At 39.6% G+C, this 24165-nt stretch overlaps 1 protein-coding gene across 1 annotated transcript in view; it reads left to right on the plus strand.

Annotated features, from left to right (window-relative positions):
• Positions 1 to 24165, plus strand: part of SCG3 (secretogranin III) — a 55159-nt gene that overhangs the window by 28547 nt on the left and 2447 nt on the right. The window contains exons 8-11 of the mRNA XM_049903753.1: positions 7381 to 7497; positions 8193 to 8276; positions 9868 to 10005; positions 20142 to 20222. Of these exons, the coding sequence (XP_049759710.1) occupies positions 7381 to 7497; positions 8193 to 8276; positions 9868 to 10005; positions 20142 to 20222 (420 nt within the window). The remainder of the gene's footprint in view (positions 1 to 7380; positions 7498 to 8192; positions 8277 to 9867; positions 10006 to 20141; positions 20223 to 24165) is intronic.

A 24165-nucleotide genomic window follows, 5' to 3' on the forward strand; every position in this document is an offset into this window, starting at 1 on the left:
ACCAGTATTCAGATACCAGCAGGGTCACCCATGGAGGACAGGTTTCAGCTGAGCTTCCAGACTAAGACAGACTAGGGAGAAGGACCCGGCAGTCTACTTCTGAAAAAGCATTAGCCAGTGAAAGCCTTATGAATAGCAGTGGAACATTGTCTGATATAGTACTGGAAGATGAGCACCCCAGGTTGGAAGGCACTCAAAAGATGACTGGGGAAGAGCTGCCTCCTCAAAGTAGAGTTGACCTTAATGACGTGGATGGAGTAAAGCTTTCGGTGCCTTCATCTGCAGATATGGTACGACTCAAAATGAGGAGAAACAGCTGTAAACATCCATTAATAATCGGAACCTGGAATGTACGAAGTATGAATCTAGGAAAATGAGAAATCGTAAAAAATGAAATGGAATGCGTAAACATCGATATCCGAAGCATTAGTGAGCTGAAATGGACAATTTCAGTGGGTCTGTTGTAGTATCACCCATCTCATTTCTTATTTGGGTTATTTGCTTTCTCTCCTGTTTTTTTTTTTTTTTTGTCAGTTTGGCCAATGGTTTATCTATTTTGTTAATTGTTTCAAAGAACCAGCTTTTGGTCTTGTTAATTCTTTCAATTGTTTTTCTGTTTTCTATTTCATTGAGTTCAGCTCTAATTTTTATTATTTATTTTCTTCTGGTGCCTGAGGGTTTCTTTTGTTGCTCTCTTTCTATTTGTTCAAGTTGTAGGGATAATTCTTTGCTTTTGGTCCTTTCTTCTTTTTGGATGTGTGCATTTATTGATATAAATTGTCCTCTGAACACTGCTTTTGCTGTGTCCTAAAGGTTCTGATAGGAAGTGTTTTCATTCTCATTGGATTCTCTGAATTTCTTTTTTCCATCCTTTTTTTTTTTTTTTTTTTTATAACCCAGTCTTTTTTGAGCAGGGTATTGTTCAGTTTCCAAGTGTTTGATTTCTTTTCCCTGCTTTTTCTGGTATTGATTTCCACTTTTATGGCCTTGTGGTCAGGAAAGATGCTTTGTAATATTTCAATGTTTTGGATTCTGCTAAGGCTTGCTTTATGACCTAATGTGTGGCCTATTCTAGAGAATATTCCATGTGCTCTAGAAAAGAAAGCATACTCGGCTGCTGTTGGATGGAGTGTTCTGTTTATGTCTATGAGGTCAAGTTGGTTGATTGTGGCATTTAGATCTTCTGTGTCTTTACTGAGCTTCTTTCTGGATGTCCTGTCTTTCACTGACAGTAATGTGTTAAAGTCTCCTATTCTTATTGTGGAGCTGTCTATCTCACTTTTCAATGCTGATAGAGTTTGTTTTATGAATCTTGCAGCCCTATCATTGGGTGCATGAATATTTAATATGGTTATGTCCTCCTGATATATTGTCCCTTTAATCATTATATTGTGTCTTTCCTTATCCTTTAGGATGGATTTAACTTTAAAGTCTATTTTGTCAGAAATTAATATTGCTACTCCTGCTCTTTTTTGATTGTTGTTTGCTTGATGTATTTTTTTCCATCCTTTGAGTTTTACTTTGTTTGTGTCTCTAAGTCTAAGGTGTGTCTTTTGTAGGCAGTATATAGACGGATCATGTTTTTTAATCCATTCTGCCACTCTCTGTCTCTTTATTGGTACATTTAGTCCATTTACATGCATCTTAATTATGGATAGGTATGAATTTAGTGGTATCATTTTGCTGTCTTTTTCGTGTGTTGTTGACAGTTTCTTTTTCCTGCTTAATTTTTTGTGCTGAGTAGATTATCTATTGTCTTTACCTCATATTTGTTGTTGTTGATTTTGTTTTTGCTGAGTTTCTATTTTTTTCTCGTATTTTATTTTTATGTGTAGGATAGTTTGTCTCTTTGTGGTTACCGTAATATTTACCCCTATTTTTCTAAATTTAAACCTAACTTTTATTTCTTTCTATTGCCTTGTCTTCCTCTCCTTATGAAAGATTTATGACTACATTTCTTAGTCCCTCTTTTTGTTTTAGTGTTGTCTTCTTTTACCTAATAACATCTCTGTTTCCCTGTTTTGTGCATTTTTTTTATCCTGGTTTATTTTTGTGATTTCCCTGTCTGGGCTGACATCTGATCGCTCTGCCCAGTGTTCTGATCTTGGGTTGGTACCTGATGTTATTGATTTTCTAACCAAAGAACTCCCTTTAGTATTTCTTGTAGTTTTGCTTTGGTTTTTATGAATTCCCTAAACTTCTGTTTATCTGGAAATGTCCTAATTTCAACTTCATATTTGAGAGACAGTTTTGCTGGATATATGATTCTTGGCTAGCAATTGGTTTTTTCTTCAATTTTTTATATAAGTCATCCCATTGCCTTCTTGCCTGCATGGTTTCTGCCGAGTAGTCCAAGCTTATTCTTTTTTTTTTTTTTAAATAATTTTTATTGTGCTTTAATTGAAAGTTTACAAGTCAAGTCACTCTGTCACATATAAGCTTATATACACCTTACTCCATACTCCCACTTACTCTCCCCGTAATGTGTCAGCCCGCTCCCTCCTTCCAGTCTCTCCTTTCGTGACGGTTTTGCCAGTTTCTAAGCTTCTCTACCCTCCCATCTTCCCTCCAGACAGGACACACCCACACAGTGTCAAGTGTCCGCCTGATACAAGTAGCTCACTCTTCTCAGCGTCTTTCTCCAACCCATTGTCCAGTCCCTTCCATGTCTGATGGGTTGTCTTTGGGAATGATTCCTGTACTGGACCAACAGAAGGTTTGGGGACCATGACCGCCGGGATTCTTCTAGTCTCAGTCAGACCATTAAGTATGGTCTTTTTGTGAGAATTTGGGGTCTGCATCCCACTGTTCTCCTGCTCCCTCAGGGGTTCTCTGTTGTGCTCCTTGTCAGGGCAGTCATCGGTTGTGGCCGGGCACCATCTAGTTCTTCTGGTCTCAGGATGATGTAAGTCTCTGGTTCATGTGGCCCTTTCTGTCTCTTGGGCTCATAGTTATCGTTTAACCTTGGTGTTCTTCATTCTCCTTTGATCCAGGTGGGTTGAGACCAATTGATGCATCTTAGATGGCCGCTTGTTAGCATTTACGACCCCAGACGCCACACTTCAAAGTGGGATGCAGAATGTTTTCCTAATAGAATTATTTTGCCAATTGACTTAGAAGTCCCGTTAAGCTATAGTCCCCAAACCCCCGCCCTTGCTCCGCTAACCTTCGAAGCATTCAGTTTATCCCAGAAACTTCTTTGCTTTTGGTCCAGTCCAGTTGAGCTGACCTTCTGTGTATTGAGTATTGTCCTTCCCTTCACCTAAAGTAGTTCTTATCTACTAACTAATCAGTAAATAACCCTCTCCCACCCTCCCTCCATCCCCCCCTCATAACCACAAAAGTATGTGTTCTTCTCAGTTTATACTATTTCTCAAGATCTTATAATAGTGGTCTTATACAATATTTGTCCTTTTGCATCTGACTAATTTCACTCAGCATAATGCCTTCCAGGTTCCTCCATGTTATGAAATGTTTCACAGATTCGTCACTGTTCTTTATTGATGCATAGAATTCCATTGTGTGAATATACCATAATTTATTTAACCATTCATCTGTTGATGGACACCTTGGTTGCCTCCAGCTTTTTGCTATTGTAAACAGTGCTGCAATAAACATGGGTGTGTATATATCTGTTCGTGTAAAGGCTCTTATTTCTCTAGGGTATATTCCTACGAGTGGGATTTCTGGGTTGTATGGTAGTTCTATTTCTAGCTTTCTAAGAAAACGCCAGATAGATTTCCAAAGTGGTTGTTCCATTTTACGTTCCCACCAGCAGTGTATAAGCGTTCCAATCTCTCCACAGCCTCTCCAACATTTATTGTTTTGTGTTATTTGGATTAATGCCATCCTTGTTGGATTGAGATGGAATCTCATCGTATTTTTAATTTGCATTTCTCTAATGGCTAATGATCGAGAGCATTTTCTCATGTATCTGTTAGCTGCCTGAATATCTTCTTTAGTGAAGTGCGTGTTCATATCCTTTGCCCACTTTTTGATTGGGTTGTTTGTCTTTTTGTGCTTGAGTTTTAACAGAATCATATTGATTTTAGAAATCAGGTGCTGGTCGGAGATGTCATAGCTGAAAATTTTTTCCCAGTCTGTAGGTGGTCTTTTTACTCTTTTGGTGAAGTCTTTAGATGAGCATAGATGTTTGATTTTTAGGAGTTCCCGGGTATCTGGTTTCTCTTTGTCACTTTTGGTAATGTTTTGTATTCTGTTTATGCCTTGTATTAGGGCTCCTAAAGTTGTCACTATTTTTTATTCACGATCTTTATCGTTTTAGTCTTTATGTTTAGGTCTTTGATCCACTTGGAGTAAGTTTTTGTGCATGGTGTGAGGTATGGGTCCTGTTTCATTTTTTTTGCAAATGGTTATCCAGTTATTCCAGCACCATTTCTTAAAAAGACTATCTTTTCCCCAATTAACTGACACTGGTCCTTTGTCAAATATCAGCTGCTCATATGTGGATGGATTTATATCTGGGTTCTCAATTCTGTTGCATTGGTCTATGTGCCTGTTGTACCAGTACCAGGCTGTTTTGACTACTGTGGCTGTATAATAGGTTCTGAAATCAGGTAGAGTGAGGCCTCCCACTTTCTTCTTCTTTTTCAGTAATGCTTTACTTATGCGAGGTTTCTTTCCCTTCCATATGAAGTTGGTGATTTGTTTCTCCAACACATTAAAAAATGACATTGGAATTTGGATCGGAAGTGCATTGTATGTATAGATGGCTTTTGGTAGAATAGACATTTTTACTATGTTAAGTCTTCCTATCCATGAGCAAGGTATGTTTTTCCACTTATGTAGGTCCTTTTTAGTTTCTTACGCTAGTACTTTGTAGTTTTATTTGTATAGGTCTTTTACATCTTTGGTAAGATTTATTCCTAAGTATCTTATCTTCTTGGGGGCTACTGTGAATGGTATTGATTTGGTGATTTCCTCTTCGATGTTTTTTTTGTTGATGTAGAGGAATCCAAGTGATTTTTGTATGTTTATTTTATAACCTGAGACTCTGCCAAACTCTTCTATTAGTTTCAGTAGTTTTCTGGAGGATTCCTTAGGGTTTTCTGTGTATAAGATCATGTCATCTGCAAATAGAGATAATTTTACTTCTTCCTTGCCAATCCGGATGCCCTTTATTTCTTTGTCTAGCCTAATTGCTCTGGCTAGGACCTCTAGCACAATGTTGAATAAGAGCGGTAATAAAGGGCATCCTTGTCTGGTTCCCATTCTCAAGGGAAATGCTTTCAGTCTCTCTCCATTTACAGTGATGTTGGCTGTTGGCCAAGCTTATTCTCATTGACTCTCATTTGTAGGTGACTTTTTGTTTATCCCTAGCTGCTCTTAAAATTCTCTCTTTGTGTTTGGTTTTGGCAAGTTTGATTATAATATGTCTTGGTGACTTTCTTTTAAAGTCTGCCTTATATGGAGTTCGATGAACATCTTCGATAGATATCTTCTCATCTTTCCTGATATCGGGGAAGTTTTCTGCCAACAAATCTTCAGCGATTCTCTCTGTATTTTCTGTTATCCCTCCCTTTTCTGGTACTCCAATCACTTGTAGGTTATTTTTCTGGATAGAGTCCCACATGATTCTTCAGTTTTCTTCATTTTTTAAAATTCTTTTATCTGATTTTTCTTGAAATATATTGGTGCCTTGTGCTTTATCTACATGTTCACAAACTACGCCTTCCACTTGCTCAATTCTGCTCCTCTGACTTTCTATTGAGTTTTCTAATTCTGTAATTTTATTGTTAATCTTCCCCATTTCTGATTGCTGTCTATGGATTTTTCCAGCTTATTAAATTTTTCATTATGTTTGTGAATAATCCTTTTAATTTCTTCAACTGCTTTATCTTTGTGTTCCTTGGCTTGTTCTGCGTATTGCCTAATTTCCTTCCTGGCATCTTGAAAAGTTCTGTATATTAATCTTTTGTATTCTGCCTCTGGTAATTCCAGGAAGGCACCTTCATCTAGGAGATCCGTGGATTCTTTGCTTTGAGAGCTTGTTGAGGTGATCATGGTCTGTTTCTTTATGTAACTTGATATTGACTGTTGTCTCTGAGCCATCTACAAGTTATTGTATTAGTTTATTTTATTTTTGCTCACTGTACCATGGCTTCTTGCTTTGTTTTGTTTTGATATGCCCAGATGGGTTGCTTGAGTGAGCTAGCTTGATTATTTTCGGCTTTGGAACTCTGACATCCTGTACCCAGATGGCTAGAGCTGTTATCAGGTATATCAGTCTAGGAGTCCATTCACATTTCTTGTAGGAATTCAGCTCAGGAGTCCAGGTAGCTGATCATCAAGTGTGTGGTACAGGCTCTGTCCTACACTCAGAGTGGCAGGGGTGATTGCTATAGTTACCAGTATCTGGTTGCAATGGAGGCCACGCTCTGAACAAGGCAGGGGGCTAAGAATCATACCCCAAATGTCTCTGTGGAAAGCATGTCCCTGTTCCCTAGAGTGTTCAGGTGGGTGGATTCTGCAGATGGACCATGGGCACCCAATGTTTTTGGTTGTAAGGGCTGGGAGTTAGTAGTTATCCTTGGACCCTCGTTGTGGGTGGCTGGGTGGCCTGAATGGAGCTACCAGTCCTTAGGCCCCTGATGTAGGTAGGTAAGGAACCTGTTTAATAGGCAAAGCGGTGTCAAACATCAAATACCCACCTCTGTACTGCACAGCTCAGACAGTTGTAGTGTGCCAACAAGGGCCTGTTCTCCTGAAATAGGCCTACACAGGTCCATGCAAAGGGGAGAGATACTCAAAGTCCACAGACTGATTATGCCTGGACAGGAACTGCTTCTGTCCTGAGCTCCCCCAGTTAGTGGAGCTGGCAAATTATCCTTTCCCCCATTTGCAAATTTATTCCTTCTCCAGGGCCTGGAGGATGGCTCTAGGTGCTCAACGGGGCCTATCCCAGGCCCTGGGAAATCAACAGCTGCTGAAGCCAGCTTGAGTGTGGAGGACGTGGTAAAACATATGGAAGTACTTAGCTTTTGCTGAAAGCGCAGTTCTTTTCTGGTTCTGGAGGTGTGAGTAGGCTGTGTGGCTGGCTGCTTCTCCCTGAGGAAACTGCGGCCGAACGCTAGTACCAGCCCGCTGCAGCTGCTCCCAGGAATTGTGCCTGAGGGCTTCCAGCAATTCAGGTCCGGTAAATCCTCTTTCCTTCTGAACCATCTCTCCCTGCTCCTGCCCCTCAGCTCATTTTCTAACTTTGCCTTTGATGTTCAGGACTCCTACCTTGTCATAAATATACTCATTTCACTTGTTTTTTTGGGCCTTTTTGTAAGAGGGATTGCCGGAAGTGTCTGTTCTGCTATCTTGGCCCCGCCTCTCCATTAGTTTTTATATAATTATTTTATCCTTTTTTTATAGAAAAAGAGGCAAAAGAGAAAGAAACACTGATTACTATTATGAAAACATTGATTGACTTTGTTAAGATGATGGTAAAATATGGCACAGTATCTCCAGAAGAAGGCGTTTCCTACCTTGGTGAGAGCTCTGTCTGTTTTGTTTTTACTGTAATTGTTTTCATTGTTCAAAGTGAATTAGAGATTTGGCAATAATTACCTATTTTGGTAATTTATGCCAAAATAGCCTGAATTATGTGGGTAACCAGAATTGCCCACCTGGACAACCGCAATCTTACATCCTCAGAGCACAGCAGTCCCAGTGGAAAGAGAGCCTCTTTCTCCCAGTGGTCCTATCACTGAGTCTCATTGTCTGGCTTGAGTCATATGCTTAGGCTTGAACAAATCACTATAGCCAGGGAGACAGAAGACCCTAGCTAGGCCTAGATTATGTGGCCACCAATGAGGTCAAGTGTGTTGAGAGTTGGAGAAGGCTGGGTTATCCAAAGGAAAATCAAAGTGCAATTACCAACGGATGTTAAGTAAGTCAAAACTACAGGTGTGCACTACAGGTACCATCCCTGGGATTGTTCTAGCAGTGCCAAGGGACTTCCACAATGAACTGAAAGGAGGCTGAACTTGAGGATCTCAGACTATGTGACTTCCCAGAGTCAGCAATTCCTAAAAATAAGGTCAAGGTCCAGTCATCTGACTAGCATTGTAACTCTTATGGAATTGCTATTGTGGTATTTGTAGTGAGATTTACACGTTTTTAGTAAAAGTTTGATAATACCTTTCAAGAAAATAAAATTATACTTCTTTCCTTCCTCCCTCCAGAAAATGTGGATGAAATGATTGCTCTTCAGACCAGGAACAAGCTAGAAAAAAATGCTACTGACAATAAAAGCAAGCTTTTACCAGGTATGATTTATTTAACTTTTTCCCTAGCTTTTAGAACTCTTTTTGAGTGGTAAAAATGAACTTCAGTAAACACTGATGAAGAATTACAGATTTTAAAAAGTCTTAAAATCTGAAATCCAACCATAGGATTAAGCAGATGTAAATTAAATATACTTGGCTATTTTGTGGCCAGTCTGGGTACAGAAATCTGACCCCAAGAAGCATTGCAAAGTAATGTAGGGTTTTACTGAGGATTTCTTGAGGAGGCGGCTGGTGGGAATGGAAGGGACTACATCAGAAAACTGAGCAGTCCTTCCTAAAATTGTCATTTAGGTATCTCTCTCTCTTCTTGGATTACCACTTCTCCAAACTTCTTTCCCTGGTCATCTGTCTGTCCTCACTCTCCCTCCCTGCTTTCCTACCCAAGGTCTTCTCTTCTCTCCCCTGGGGGGCGGGTTCTGTGCTCTTACGTAGTACAGGTTCTTCTGGTCTGCATCTCCATTCACCCCTCTGCTCAGCACAGCAAACACCACGGAGCTGAGCTGTGCAAAGGAGCTCTGTTTTAAAACGGGAGGGTGGAGCAAAAAAGAGGAAACATTGCAAATTCTAATACGTTAGTATTTTGCAGGGCTTCTGAACTGAATTTGTTCTGGTTCAAACCCCTGCTGAGAATTTGCATTTCTAACAAGTTCTGAAGAAGCTATACATAAGAATCACCTGGGGATCTTGTTAAAATGTAGATTCTGATTCAGTACATCTGGGTGGAAATGCAAATTCTTAGCAGGGGTTTGAACCAGAATGAACAGGTTCAAAGCCCTGGTGATTTGTCCTTATCACAGAAATTATCTACATCCACTTGATAGCATAACCTGAAAAATGTTGATGTTAATGAACAAAAGTGAGAAACAAAATTGTACCACAGCTATAAAAATAAGTATACATGAAAAAAGGAAAAAAGAAATTTCATGCAGTACTAGTAGCGGATCTTTTGGCATAACGAGAAAATGACTGATTACTTTTTTTCTTCTTTACTGTATTTTCTATTTTTTATGTAGTAAAAACTCCTTTTACTTGGAAAGTTTATTGTTAGACTACTGGAGGTTCCTATTTCATTGACTGCAGGATGCATCACAATTGTCATCAACTGGTTACTTCCTTCAAGATTTATAATTTTTTAAATTCAGCATAGGATTTTCTAAAAGGAAATATAGTTATTTTCAAGTGAGAGGTGAGCAATATGGAATCAAGTACCTACAATTTACTTTAGGGCTTGGCATATCCAGCTTAATGGCCTAATTGATTAAAGTAAGGAAAATAACCTAAGCTCTAAGACACAGTTGGCAAAATGGAAAGAACACTGAATCCAGAAAGCTGGGAATTTGTCTTGGCTCTTCTGCTAAGTGGGTGACCTTAAGCAAATCTTTTCCCCTCTCTGGGCCTCAATTTCCTCATCTGTGAAATGAGGGTGTTGGACTAGAGAATTGCTAAAATCCCTTTCAGCTCAGAAAATTACTGAACCTCAAACTGTGGCTTTTAAATAAAGCTTATTTCTACATTACGAATTAATTGATAAGAGATACACTTGTAACAGCAGTGCGTAATCTGATTATAGCACCATCCGAGAAGAGTCATGAAGAGACAGACAGTACCAAGGAAGAAGCAGCTAAGATGAAAGAGGAATATGGAAACTTGAAGGATTCCACAAAGGATGATAACTCCAACCCAGGAGGAAAGATGAAAGAACCAAAAGGTATGAATTGCCAGCTTAAGTTTGGCAATGAAATTGAGGAAGCAAAAACTTTCACAATACCTGGAAGGGTAGTCAAAACGCCAGGCCCACCAAATCTGAGAAATTAGCATGATCTGTATGGAAAGATTCAGCATCTTTGCTGAATGGTACCTTTATTCGAAAAGCAATCTTTTTAAATGATCGTGAGTCTCCAGGAATGGCAAATTGGTTTCATCTCCTGATGGTCTCTAGTGTCCAAGGGGCTTTTGCACTAAAGAGAGAATACTGACTGCTGTTTGTGTGTTGTTTAATGTCCAATTTATACTCTTATGACATTATTAAGCAATCATTTCTTTAAACTTAATCAACAAGCTTCTAAATAGTCACATCCTGCTTATTCAACAGGGTCATCAAAATTTATAAATTTAACAAGATAGATTTTCTTAATCACTTAAGCACTGATCACACCACAACAAACACTTTTAAGAACTTGAATCAAAACCATAAATCCAATTATATCAAATTTTCTTAAATAATCCAAATGTCTTAAAAAGCAAAAACAAACAAATGAACACCTATTGCCATTGAGTCAATTCCAGTTAGCCCAATAATTATGAAACTGGTACACTTTCATCAAAACCAGTCACAAAGATGTTGATACTATGGACTTTACTTTGTCACTTACTTTCTCCTTATTCCTCTACCTTTTGGGGATCCAATTTTTGCTCTGCCATAGTAAGTCTATCAGAAACTAAGATTTTAGAAACTTTTGGAGACTTCCAAAGAGAAAGACCCATGAGGTTGCAAGTTGTATGTTGGCAGCCTTTTGGTCTCAGGTCAGGACACGTGATTTAGTTGCAGAGTCTAATGGTTCAAGTCTCTTTTCTAACAAAGTGGTACATTGTGGAAAATTTACATCCCTATCTCTCAGGTAGATATTTTTCTCCTGAAACTTTTTTTTACCAGAAGTTGTGAACAGATGGTTTGCATCTACCTTATTTATTTATTTATTTATTTTTTGTTGTTGTTATGATATATTGACCACTTTGGTATAATTGGGACCTTACTTATGTCTTATCAATGTCTCAACATTAGTAGGATCACTCGAAGGTTTATTCTCTAAGAGCTAAGGAAGTGGGTCAGTGTATTTAGCTCTCTCTTTTGTAGGGAGAGCAGGAAGGAGTACGGGGAGGATTCAGCTAATTAGTCATCTGAAAACACACAGTTGGGCTCTCTTTTCGTTGGTTATTGTGCATAACCATCAGCAAGAGCGAACTGATGGACCTTGCTTTTTTTTGTTGTTTTGTTTCGCTATGGTATTATATGAGACCACAAGGGCCAGTCAGGCCTTCCTGTCTCATGATACAGCTTTTAATTTTGTAGACACTATTTGGCCCACTGACAGGTTCCCCCACCCAATCTCTCTTGCTTTCACAGACAGGAAGTTCATACTTTATAATAGACCCATGCTTAACAATATCTGTGTATGAAGTAGAGAGGAAAAAAACTAGCTATGTATTTAATACCTCATAACTTATTAAAATTGATAAAAATTACAAACGATTTCCTTTTTATATTAATACTACCTTTTAAATGCTTCATATTAACTTTTCCATTGTGTAAGTTGTTCCAGTTGACTATTATTATTGTTGTCTTATGCTTAAATTGTCAACAGCTTGGGCAGTGGAAAAGTACTAAGCTCCCCTAAATTGCCCCTTTGTCCTTTTAGCACTTCACCTGATAGTTTTTTTTTTTTTGTCTTTGGCAACAACACAACATTCTAGACCTACCCTGAATTTTCCTGTCCCAAGACTTGAAATTAATTCCCCTTCAAGGAGGTCTAATTCATTGGAGTAAAGAAGAGCATTGGAGACCCGGGTTATGAGGGTGCGAATGAGTGGTGAAGTTGGAGTTGGACAAATATGCTGTTTCTATTTCAGCTATTGGGACTTTTATTTTCTTTTGAGACAGGCCTAAAAAGCATTTTTTTTTTTTTTTAAGATTAGAAGTTCATGTTGATTTTTTCCTATCTTATAAAGTTTTATATTATTGTACCCTTCTTTTCTCTAACATAGATTTTATAGACCATCACAATTTTCTCTACATAAACATAGCTGACATACCAACTAGGGTTGTTTGGTGGTGGCCTATGTTAAAAACGGTTATGAGGCTACACCTGGGCTGAGGAAGAAAAGAATGTTGGAGTGATTAATTAATGATGTTTGTCATGGTCAAGGGAAGGGGGACGTGGGGATACATGTGCCATGTTTGCTCACCCTGTAGGCAAGTCACACTGCCTTGATATTTCTGCTCAACCCTAGGTCCACTTTGGATGAGTGGTGAACTTCTGAAAGATAGCCAACTAGGGAAAGAGTGGTCCTGGGCCCTGAGACAGAGAGGCAGTGAGTGGCAGCACAGAGCACTGCAGGTTGCCCTAACAAAAACCCAGCATGCCTAAATCACTCCCTCTGTGAGCAACCTGTGTGTCATCATTGTGGTTGCTTCAGATGCAATGCAACAGCAAGCCAGAGTCGAGGTCTTTTGATTTGCTGAGTCAGCACACTCAGCACTTAAGACAACACTTTATATCACCATGCAAATATCCCTAGGCATGGGTGCTAACAGGTCTCTTTGCTTTTTTAGGAAAACATTATATAAAAAAAAGAATATAACAGAGATGATTCGTGGTAATCCACTGTTACCTGTTTGGGATGTGAGAGTTTAGGGACTAATGATGTCGGATGGTAAAGAGTTAAGGAGGACAGTGAAACTTCATTCATTTAGTGTTACTTTGTAAAGCCTTTTGTGAAACATTAGAAAGAGGGGAAGGACCTCTCCACTTTTTAGAGATTTAATTTATTCATACTATTCCTTACCCCTGTTACTCTGGGACAAGGGCAGTGGATTCTAATACAGTTCAGAAAGCAATCTGAATTCAAGTCAAGGAGCAACATTTCTTTAAGAAAAACGTAATTAATCTCCAAAGAGCATACTAAGACATATATGTGTGTTCACAGTTCCTTCATTTACACTCTTTTCAAAGGCCATTTTGCTTCCCTTTTACGAAGCCCAGTGATAAAACACCTATCATCTCCAGGCAGAAAAATGAAAGCACCTATATGGATGAGGGCAGGATTGACTGGGTTTCCTGAAACATTTATTCAGCAGTAGATAACCATTTATTCTGATAGCATGCCTGGCACTGTGCTCAGGAAGTAGAGATACAAAAGGAATATAAGAAGCAATACTTGCCTTGGAAGACTTAAACACACTTGAAATGACCTGAAAATAGTTCTTAACCCATAGGTAGACAAGTCCAGCCCAGGCCACATACATGTTTGCCAGCACAGCCTCCTTATTCATGAACCAGGCTTGTGTAGAACAGGCTCCCTTTGGAAGAGAAGTTGGATGAGATTACAGAGTAGTCAGAGATGAGGTAATTGGTCAGCTAAAATCACCTAAGGAAATAATTATAAGCAGTATGCATCGGCAGGAATATCTGTAGGGAGTCTACTGTGGTCTTACAATGTGAGGGTGACGGCCCCATCCAACTACCAAAACCAAACCCAAACCCATTGCCGCTGAGTTGATTCCGACTCATAGCAACCCTATACTACTACAGCAAATATTTATTAACCATGCCAAGCACTATGCTGAGTCCTATAAATATGTAAAATATTTATTAAATGTAATAATATCCTCCATTTATATCACTCTTCAGTTTATTTACAAGGCAATTTTAAGTACATCTCATTTCAGGTTTAATGTAAAAAAAATCCAATTTAATTACCAATGATAAAAAAATGACATTTCAAATATAGTTTAGGTAACTAAATTCTTGCTTTCTGCAGGGACTCACATTAAGAATTATATCTTTAAATATTTATTTCTAAGTGGTACAGTTATTTAAATAATTCAATAATTATTTCTAAATTTAGGGCTGTGCCAATGAAATAGGAATTTCTACTTTCAACTATCTCTATAAAGTTGCTTAATTTTTCACGTTAATCACTCTCTGGAGACCAAAGAAGAATACTTTAAAATTATTCCATTATCTAAGTATGTCTCTTTTTGCCAGTTGGATGTTTACTCATTTATTTCTGACCTGTGAGTCACTGAAACTCTTTTTTAAAAATCATCCAAGGGATGATATAAGCATTATAACACCCATAAACTCGTTCCAGTGCAATCATTTATCAAGATTATGACTAAGTAATGGAATCAATTTGAAAAATGTGATCTCTAAGATACTTTTCATCTAAATATCCTATAATCTCCATATCTTCTTTTTAGAAGCAGAAAGAAAAGTTAGCCAATTTAGTGAATAATTGTTAATAAATAGACTAACTCATTGTGGATGTTCTTATTTTGTAAATAACATGAATATAGAGGAGAAAATCCGTGCCTCCATTCAGATCCCAGGGTAGTTGACTAGAGATATCCTGAAACGTTGAGCCTAATCTCCTCCCCTGTGAGTCAATGAGTGGGTTAGGAGCTAAGCACGTTAGACACTGGAGACCTACACACCAAGCCAGATTTTTTTTCAAGGACAATGAGAGGTAATTCTTCCCACATGTAGAAACTATGAATCTCTTTCTTAGAAATCGACCCCTTAATTTATGAATGTAATTTACAAATTACAAGGTTCAGAAAATGCAGTGACTTGCCCAAGGTATCCTAGCCAAAGGGTGGCAGAACTGGACCTTGAACTTGTGTCCCCTGACTCCCAGTCCAGTGTTCTTCACAGTATTCAATACTGCATTTTACAAAGCATGTAAAATGTCGTCATTCCACAGAAATTCTCAATGAATTGAATGGCTCTGCAGCCCATGTAGGCACCCATGGTATCAGTATCAGAACTATCATCATGTAATCTTTACAGAATTTTAAGCACAATATCACACTTATTTTTTATAAAGACTTTTTAAGAGATCTAATATTTTTAGCATATCCAGTGTTCAGTAGGTTCACGCTCTTGATTTCTGCACTTTTTGGGGTCAGGACAGCATGCCAGAGTCAGGAAAAATTCATGTATAAAAGAGGCACTTCTTATGTAGTGCTGAAAACCAAAACAGCCAGTAAAGCAGGGCTGTGTCCTGACTCTGACCCTCTTCCCATCTGCTTCAGCAGATGTTTTAAGGCTTGTGCCATATTACCTCAGCCATGAGCTGCTTGTTTCCAAAGGAAGCTGAAACAGATTTGTGGAAAAAAAAAGTCCAGCTTTCCAAAGTGGACTCTCATGGGCTTTCAGTGCACACTGTGTAAATAAAAGCTGCTTTACAGCTCCTTCCCAGAAGAGAAAACGGAAACAGGAACCAGCTGCTTCTCTCAGAGAGCAGGGGAACGCCTGGTTTTATCCCTGATGTCACCAATGATTCAATAAACGTGTGGAGGCCCCAGTACTTGGGGCAGTGGTCCACAAGTTTTGCCGAACACTGGAGTCACCTCACGATTGTTAAAAATACTGATGGCATTCCTATCCACCAGATATTCTGATTTAATTGATATGGGGAGCAACCTGAACAGTGGGATTTTTAAAAAGCTCGCCTAGGTGGTTTGAAAAGGCACCCTGGGTGATGAAAATGGTTAAGCACTGGACTACTAACCAAGAGGTTGGAAGTTCAAAGCCGCTCAGAGATGGCTCAGAAGAAAGCCCTTGTGATTTGCTTCCAACAGGTCACAGCCTTGAAAACCCTACCGAGCACAGTTCTACTTTGCAACACATGGGGTCACCATGAGTTGGAATCAGCTTGATGGCAGTTGGTTTAAGTGATTCTAATGTGCAGCAAAGTTTGAGAACCATGGTATTTTTGGCCAATTTGGCAATAAACAGAAGGCCCAAAGCGCCTTTACTCTAAAAGGTGAATTCACCCTGCTCCCCTCACTAGAGGTTTCAGACTCATTCTGGTTCAAGATCAGGCACTGACCCTTATCCACCCTTGAGGATGTCACTTAACCTTTCTGAGCCTTAGTTTCCTCATCAGTAAAATGGGAATAATAATACTTATTCATAGAGTTCTATAAAGATTAAATGACATATAGATATGGTATGCCTAGGATATTGATAGTTGTTTAAACTAGACTATCATTAAAATTCAGAATCTATAAATTTCAAGTCTTCATTTATAATTTTTTAAATCATGTATCTTTGCCATTTACTCTTTGTTTTTAATTGTAGTTTTGATTCCATGATCACCAAGCAATCTTCTGATTACTATCTGTCTTTGATATAGGAAGCCTTCATTCATTCACTCATTCAACAAATATTTATGTGCCTACTATGTGCCAGACCTTGTTCTAGGCACTGAGGTACATCAGCATACAAAAGACTTTTCTAAGGGAGAAAGACAAACAGTAGACTTAATAAATAAGCAAATTGTATGATATGGTAAACCCATTGCAGATACGGTAGAAGGGAATAAATGCTATGGATAAATATAAAGCAGGAAAGGGGGGTAAGAGTGATGAGAGGGCATTCTATTTTAAAATCAAGGGAATGCCTTAATCATATATGTTAATATCCATAAGATAGTGGCTTCTTAATGGATTTCAGTCTATTTTTCTTTAAGCTATAGTAAACTCATTCTGTTTGTGGGTTGATAATGTCAATATAGTGAATAAAATTACTGTTCATGTATTTCATACTTGATAAATTCAACACCATTTTTTATAGGTAATTGGTTCCTGAGCAAAAAGCAGCCTAACTAACTAGGTAATGCTGAGATTTCTATTTCAAATTGTCTTGGGTTGGGTTCCCCTGGAAGCAGACCCTGTGAAATGGATTTGAGGTCAATGAGTTTAATTTGGAGGTGATCCCAGGAAGCACGAGTGGGGGAACAGAGACATGAGATGGGGAAGAGAAAGAAACTGATGTTTCAGCTGCAGTCAACGGGGGCTCAATTCCACTGATAACCTCTCGGCTGTCACATCTGAGGAGCAAAGAAGCTGGAATGTTTATCTACCAGTTTCACCCATCAGTGATTGAGAGCTGCCCATTAGCATACCTAGGAAGGGGAGATGTGAGAGTGGAACATCAACAGTGTCTGCTACACTATGGTAAAAATGTCATAGTTTTGTTTTTTGTTTCTTTTAACTTGCCTAATTCAGAAAATTTGATACAATATTTGTCTCACTTATCTAGTGCTGCTACAACAGAAATACCACCAGTGGATGGCTTTAGCAAACACAAGTTTATCCTTTTACAGTTTAGGAAGCTACAAGTCTGAATTCAGGGCACCAGGTCCAGGGGAAGGCTTTCTCTCTCCAGTTGGCTCTGGGGAAGGTCCTTGTTATCAGTCTTCCACTGGTCTAGGAGCTTCTCTGTGCAGGGACCAAAGGATGTGGTTCTTCATTCTTGGTGGCATGAGGTCCCTCTCCTCTCTGCTTGCTTCTTTCTTTTTTACCTCAAAAGAGATTGACTCAAAATACAGCCTAATCCTGTAGATTGTGTCCCGCCTCATTAACATAAGTGCCTCTAATCCTGCTTCATTAACATCATAGAGGTTAGCGTTTATAATACAGGATAATCACAGAGCCCTGGTGGTATACTGGGCTAAACAAAAGATCTGCAGTTCAAACCTACCAACTGCTCCTTGGAAACTCTATGGGGCATTTCTACTTTGTCCTCTAGGGTCACTGTAAGTCAAAGTTGACTTGACAGCAATGGGTTTCTTAGGATAATCACATCAGATCAGAGAATGGTAGACAACCACACAATACTAGCAATTATAGCCTAGCCAAGTTAATATACATTTTTGGGGGACACAATTCAGTCCATAACAGTATTTATTTTGAGATTAACTTGTGGTTCTCCTTTTCTCAAATACACTTTCTGTGTTGTGATGTACCATAGATAAGATTGTGGAAAGAATGCTTTAAATTATTTAGAAAATAAGACAATATTCAAACATTGTCAACAGTTTCAAAAACCCTGATTTCCTAATATGCAAACGATAAATCATTGTTACCTATTCATTATAGCAAGCCCCAGGAAGACCACTAATTTGAATTAATCTCTAAAAATCATGAAGTTGCATTCTTTAGAAATAGAAATATGTTAAGATTTCTTTTCTTGTTCAAAATGCCTTTTCTAACTGTATTAGTTTGAAATACAGAACACTGTTTTTGTTACCAAATCCGTTCGACCTTCTCAGCAATGAGCAACAATGAAAATCTCTGTATTGATTGCCTGTAATATCATAACATGAGCCAGAAGGACACTGGTCTCTCACATGCTCTGACATTCTTGAAAGCAAAGCACTGAAGTCAGGGCTGTTTTTACACAGACAATTGAAGTGAATTAAGGCTGAAAATTGTGGGTCTCTTCTCTTGTCTACTTATTCCTTTCTGCATGGGGCTTCTCTGTGCTTCTTTGGGGGCCAGATAATACAAAGCCCTGGTAGTGAGGTGGGAGTGGGTTTACAGGATCAGAAAGAAAGATGCTTAGGAAGTCATTTAAGTAAAGACTGGCAGAAATTGGAACACTGGCAAATTTTAAGGTAGTAATATATTTAAAAAAAAAAATTTTTTTTTTTTTTTTTAATATATTATACATGGACTGTAGTCTGATGTACCCAGGTTCAAGGCTGGCTCTACTACTTACTAGCCATGTAACCTTGGCCATATTACATTATTTCTCTGATACATTGTACATGGACTGTAGTCTGATGTACCCAGTTCAAGGCTGGCCATGTGACCTTAGCAATATTACTTTATTTCTCTATGCCTCAGTTTCTTCATCTATAAAATAATAGGACTGCCTCCAAAGGAAGGAGCCCTGGTGGTGCAGTGGTTAAAGTGCTTAACTGCTGACTGAAAGGTCGACGGTTTGAACCCACCAGCCACTCTGTAGGAGTAAGATGTGACAGTCTGTTTCCATAAAGATTTATAGCTTTGGAAATCCTATGGGGAACTTCTACCGTGTCCTATCACTATGAGTCGGAATTGACTCAACGGCAGTGGGTTTTGGGTTTGGCCTTGAAAGGTTATTATAAAGAGTAAATGAGATAATGCATTTTGGAGCACAAAGCATTGTGCCTGGCACATAATAAGCACACAGTATAGGTAGCTCAGTGAAGAGATCTACAGAGTAGACTAGAGGTAACAGGGCTTAAAGGGGGCTCAGAATGGGCTGGTCACCACAGTAAGCTTTGGAAGCTATAGCTTCTGCAGAGGTCCTGGACATCGAAGGCCTCTTGGGCCATACAGCACTCTCCAGGCCACCTGGTCTCTTGGTACAGACACTCTGAACATTACGGACTTTACCTGTCCCTGTCTTTGAGATAGAACAAGGCTACATCAGTGTTCATGTCTGAAGATGAGCTTATCTTTCATGTAGTGCATGTAGCAGAAAATCGGCAGACCAGAGTTCAAATTCTAGCTCTGTTTATTTCCTGTGTCACCTTGGCCAAGCCACTTACCCTCTCTGATCCTTAGTTTCCTCATATCTAAGTTGATGATGGTGCCCACCTAGCAGACAGCAATGCAGGTAAAGGGCATCACAGAGGAGAAGCTTCAGTGACACCTATTATTCTCTCACCACACTCGAGGCCCATCCAAGAATGTTTACATCCATGTTATTAGGACATGTTCTCAGGCTCACCACCCATACCTTGAAATGAGCCCTGGTTGCCTCTCTTCATCTAAGTTTTTACACATCCACTCCCAGAACTAGGCAGGAGATTTGTGTGGTCACTTACACAGAGTCACAAATTTGGATTTTTAACTGGAGTGAGTCTTAAGTAGTATCTGCTGCTTTGATTCAGTCCTTGACCTGATAATGCTCCTCAGTTTGGAAGAACCATCCCTAACAAGAAATGGCTCGATCCAAGGGTTGTAGAGACCCACCTACCTACCCAGTAAACTAAATAAAACTCTTTGCCTAAACACTAAACTGTATTTATTTGTGTGGGGGAGATAACGGTTCCTTGACATTTACCTGCTTCGTTCTTTCTCCTGGAATCTCATTCCCACCTGATCTCCTTGACATCCACCACATGTGCATATAAAACATGCACGCTACCTGGCTTAGGGATCCCGCCTCTCAAGTGCTTGATAAGTTGTTTTTGTTTGTGGTTTTAAGTATAAGTGTGCTCTTTAAAAAGAGATGCAGTGAGTATTTGATATAGGTTTGATGTGGGTTTTCTTGCCTTTTCCAGGGAAAACAGAAGCCTACTTGGAAGCCATCAGGAAAAACATTGAATGGTTGAAGAAACACGACAAAAAAGGAAATGAAGAAGGTAGGGATTTAGTATGGTTGTACATTGCTAATGTCATCCATTTGTTAGGAGCTCTCGCAGTTAAATTGACTGGTCTAATGTCTCCCCTCAGGGTCCAGAATGACTGCAGTTGCCTCTCAGATGCAGAAGGGAACAGAACTTCAATCTCTCTTATTTTCAAAATCAATCTTTCAAGCAAAGGCATTTTCTTTTTTTTTTTTTTTTTTTACATTTTATTATGAAAAACGTAAAACAAAAGTAGAGAGAATAGTATAATGAATTCCCGTGCATGCATCATCCATCTTCAATAATTACTAACATTTTGCTACTTTCATTTGATATACCATGAGTCTACTTCAACTCATGGCAGCCCATGTGTATCAGAGTAGAACTGTGCTCTATAGGGTTCTCAATGGCTGCTTTTCAGAAGTAGACTGCCAGGCCTTTCTTCCAAAGTACCACTGGGTGGACTTGAACCTCCGACCTTTCAATTAGCAACCCAGCATGTTAACTATTTGCACCACCCAGGGACTCCTTGTTTTATCTACTGCCACCCTTATTTTTTCTTGGAGTATTTTTAAAAAAGGCATTTTCTGAATACTTTTTAGGTTTACCCTACAGTCATGAAACCTGTCATTCATTTACTTAAACACAGAACCAGACCCTGCCTTGAGTGCCAGAAATTCAAAGATTGGTAAAATACAGCCCCACTCTCCAAGAGCTCACAGTGTCAGTAACGTTACTTTTGAACCTGCTAAGTGCTATTACCATGATCGGTGTGGTGGTGCAAAGGAGAAGAGAGCAAGGGTGCATTTTCTTACTAGGACAGAGACAGGTAGGAGAAAGGGCCTCAGGAAAGCCTTCGCTGGAACAGTGAGTAGGAATTTCCTGAGTGAAGACAGATGGAGGAAGCAGAGGGAGCCCTGGGTGCCCAGACTTAGAAAGACAAAAGAAAGTAGTGCTTTCCGGGAACGGGAGCTGCTTCATTTCAGGGGAACACAGGGTGTCTGCAGGGAGGACTGACAGGCAGGACTGGAAATGTGGACAGTGCCCAGGCCAGGAAGAGGCTTGGGGAACCTGCAAAGGAGATTAGTTTTAGGTAGGAGATTCTAAATTAGGGCCTAATTAGGTTAAGAACTGAGAAATCCGTCTGGCAGCAGTGTGATTCCAGATTGAAAAAAAGAGACCCTGGAAACTGAGGAAGAGATAAAGAGGCAAGGATTTGGAATGGAAATGATGGAGCTGAAACCAAGGCAGAGGCAGAGGAAATAAAGAATTGGTGGACACTCAAGACACATGCAGAGGGAGAATTCTAGTATGATTGCCAGGTGTCTGGCCAGAGCAGTGGCAAAATGATGCTTTAAAATGAGAGGAGCAGTGCTTCTCAAACTCCAAAGTGCATAAGATCCCTGGGAACTTCTAAATATCCAGTGCCCAGGTGGCACCTCAGAACCACTAAATCAGAAACTCCAGGGCAGGACCCACGCATAAATATTTTAAAGCACCCCAGATGATCCCAATGTGCAGCCAAGCTTAAGAGCCACTGAGAGGGAGCACAGTGGCAGGAAGAGGTATCTTCAACACCCTTTTGGCCTGTGATCTTGTAAGTTGATGGAAACAATTTTTACGTCTTTACATACATATTTGGTTCAAAATGATGTGAATTTTCAGGCTGTCAGTTACATTAAACGTCACATGACCTATATTTCATCAAATCTGTCATGAATTGAAAAATGCTTCATTGTTTTCAATGTATCACTAAGGAAGAAAAAATGTGGCAAATTAAATTGATATGTCATCAATGACTACAAAGACTTTGAAATTTAAAAAAAATGTGCATCTTAGAATCAGGTAATATAGTATGTACCCAAATGCATCCCAAAACCAATGCAAATTGTATTGTCCACCGATCTGGATTATCATGTTATTGCTTTCATTGATTAACCTATGAATCTGATTCTTGGTTATAACCAGTGATGCCCCGGAATTTAATCTTCCGGTTTCAGAAACGATCAGCCTAGTGAAGCATGAGACCCCGATGCTCGCATGTTGAAAGATGTGTGAGCAAACTCCAGAATGACAGTGTTGGGTTCGATGCTCCCTTCTGCCTCCAGAAAGTGAGGGCAATATACAGGATACCCTCCTAAAGAAACAAGGATTTCTTTCTCCACTACCCTCGTCAGTGCTTTGGTTGACTCGAATCATCTCTCAAAGCCTGTGGGGATCTGGGTCTTAGGGCCACTCAGTGACTGCAGCCACATGGGCAGGAAGACTTCCTATTAGCTCTGGCTTTTCTTAACCTCTGCTGATGCCCTTTGGCAGAGGTCTAGGAGTCCTGAATCTCTTTCCCAAGCCCAGGCAAGTGAGGTCCATGTGATATAATATCAAGGGTGATAATAAAATCTTATGCATCCATAAACAAAAGTTTTTACTTTTTAAGAAGTGTATCACAGCCCTTATCTCTTTTGAGTCTCACAGCCTCAAAACCTTTTTGAAGTTAGGAAGGTAGTTAAAGTGGCTTATGCAACTTCTAATACCCAGTTAGGGCAGGGCAAGCTTTAGAATCCAAGTGCCTTTCCTCTGCACCTGGCTAATTTTCCCACTAAACACGGTAATAGCTTGGTCAGTTATATTGAACTGATGTAAGCTAGGATTTCCATTGCAAAAGAAAGCATAATGTTTTCCTGTTTGCCCATTCAGATCACCTGGACATCTCTACATCTGTCCTTGGGAGTCTGCTTTTTGTTCCATTAAAGGTGTTGACACTGTAACTGATTCTTAAGAGCTCATCCCCAGTGTCTCTCAGTGCCCTCTGAGTCAGTCAGGGATCACTTTGTGATGTGCACTCAAAATGTACACTCACATAGATTCTCTATTTTGTGCCTGAGAGGAAGGGAATAGTCCAAAAGAAGCAAGCACTTGTTGAATGTTTGCTGTGTTAGATGATTTACACCCACTACTTCAAGGCAGTAGAGCGGTCAAAGAGACTACAGACAAACCTGGGTTCAAATCCCAACTCTACCACTTCCTGAGCGAGTTACTTATCCCCTTTGTTCCTGTTTCTTCATCTCTGAAATGGGGCTACTACATAGGGTTTGGGGAGGAGCAAATAAGATGATAGTTGCTAAGTGCGCAATGACTGGGGGCTATTCTGTCTTTTAATCTTCACAGCCATGCCCTGATGGGGAGCAGATGCCTTCTTTGATGAAGAGGAAACTAGCTCTCTGAGCCTCACCTCATCTTGGGATGATAAACAGTTAAGCAACTGTAGAGAGATCCTTCATGCTTAGTTTTCCCTTCAAGCAGGGGTTAAAAGAGGCCCAAGTGACCCACCCAAGTTCAGATTACATTCAAAGCAGCTAATTGTGGCCCTGGAGCACTTGACACTCCTGTGTCCCCAGTCTCTCCTTCCTCTCCCCTTTACAAACAGAAGGCAGGGCTTTGTCCCAGATGTCAAGGCTGCAAAGACAATGGCATTGTCCTCAAGGAACTCAGGTTCAGGCAATGCACAGTCTGGAGGGTCAATTCTCACCAAGTGCTTTACAGTGTGGAAGACTTGGATGTTCACCACAGGAGATTTGTATCATAAATTTTGATACCTCTATAGAATGTGTGGAAACCCTTGTGGCGTAGTGGTTAAGTGCTACAGCTGTTAACCAAAGGGTCGGCAGTTTGAATTCTCCAGGTGCTCCTTGGAAACTCTATGGGGCAGTTCTACTCTGTCCTATAGGGTCGCTATGAGTCGGAATGGACTCGACGCCACTGGGTTTGGTTTGGTTTATAGAATGTATATAGCCATTAAAAATGGTGTTTCTGAGGAATATTAATGCTCACTGTGTGAAGTTAAGCGAAAACAGCTACTACTAAGGGTGTACGTACACTGTGATTTCAATTCTGGGTTGAGATAAATGTATTTAAAAAGCAGTAGAAGAAACATAACAAAATATCAACTGTAGTTATCTAT

The sequence above is a fragment of the Elephas maximus genome, chromosome 12 (genome assembly GCF_024166365.1).
Source record: "Elephas maximus indicus isolate mEleMax1 chromosome 12, mEleMax1 primary haplotype, whole genome shotgun sequence".
Taxonomy (NCBI): Eukaryota; Metazoa; Chordata; class Mammalia; order Proboscidea; family Elephantidae; genus Elephas; species Elephas maximus.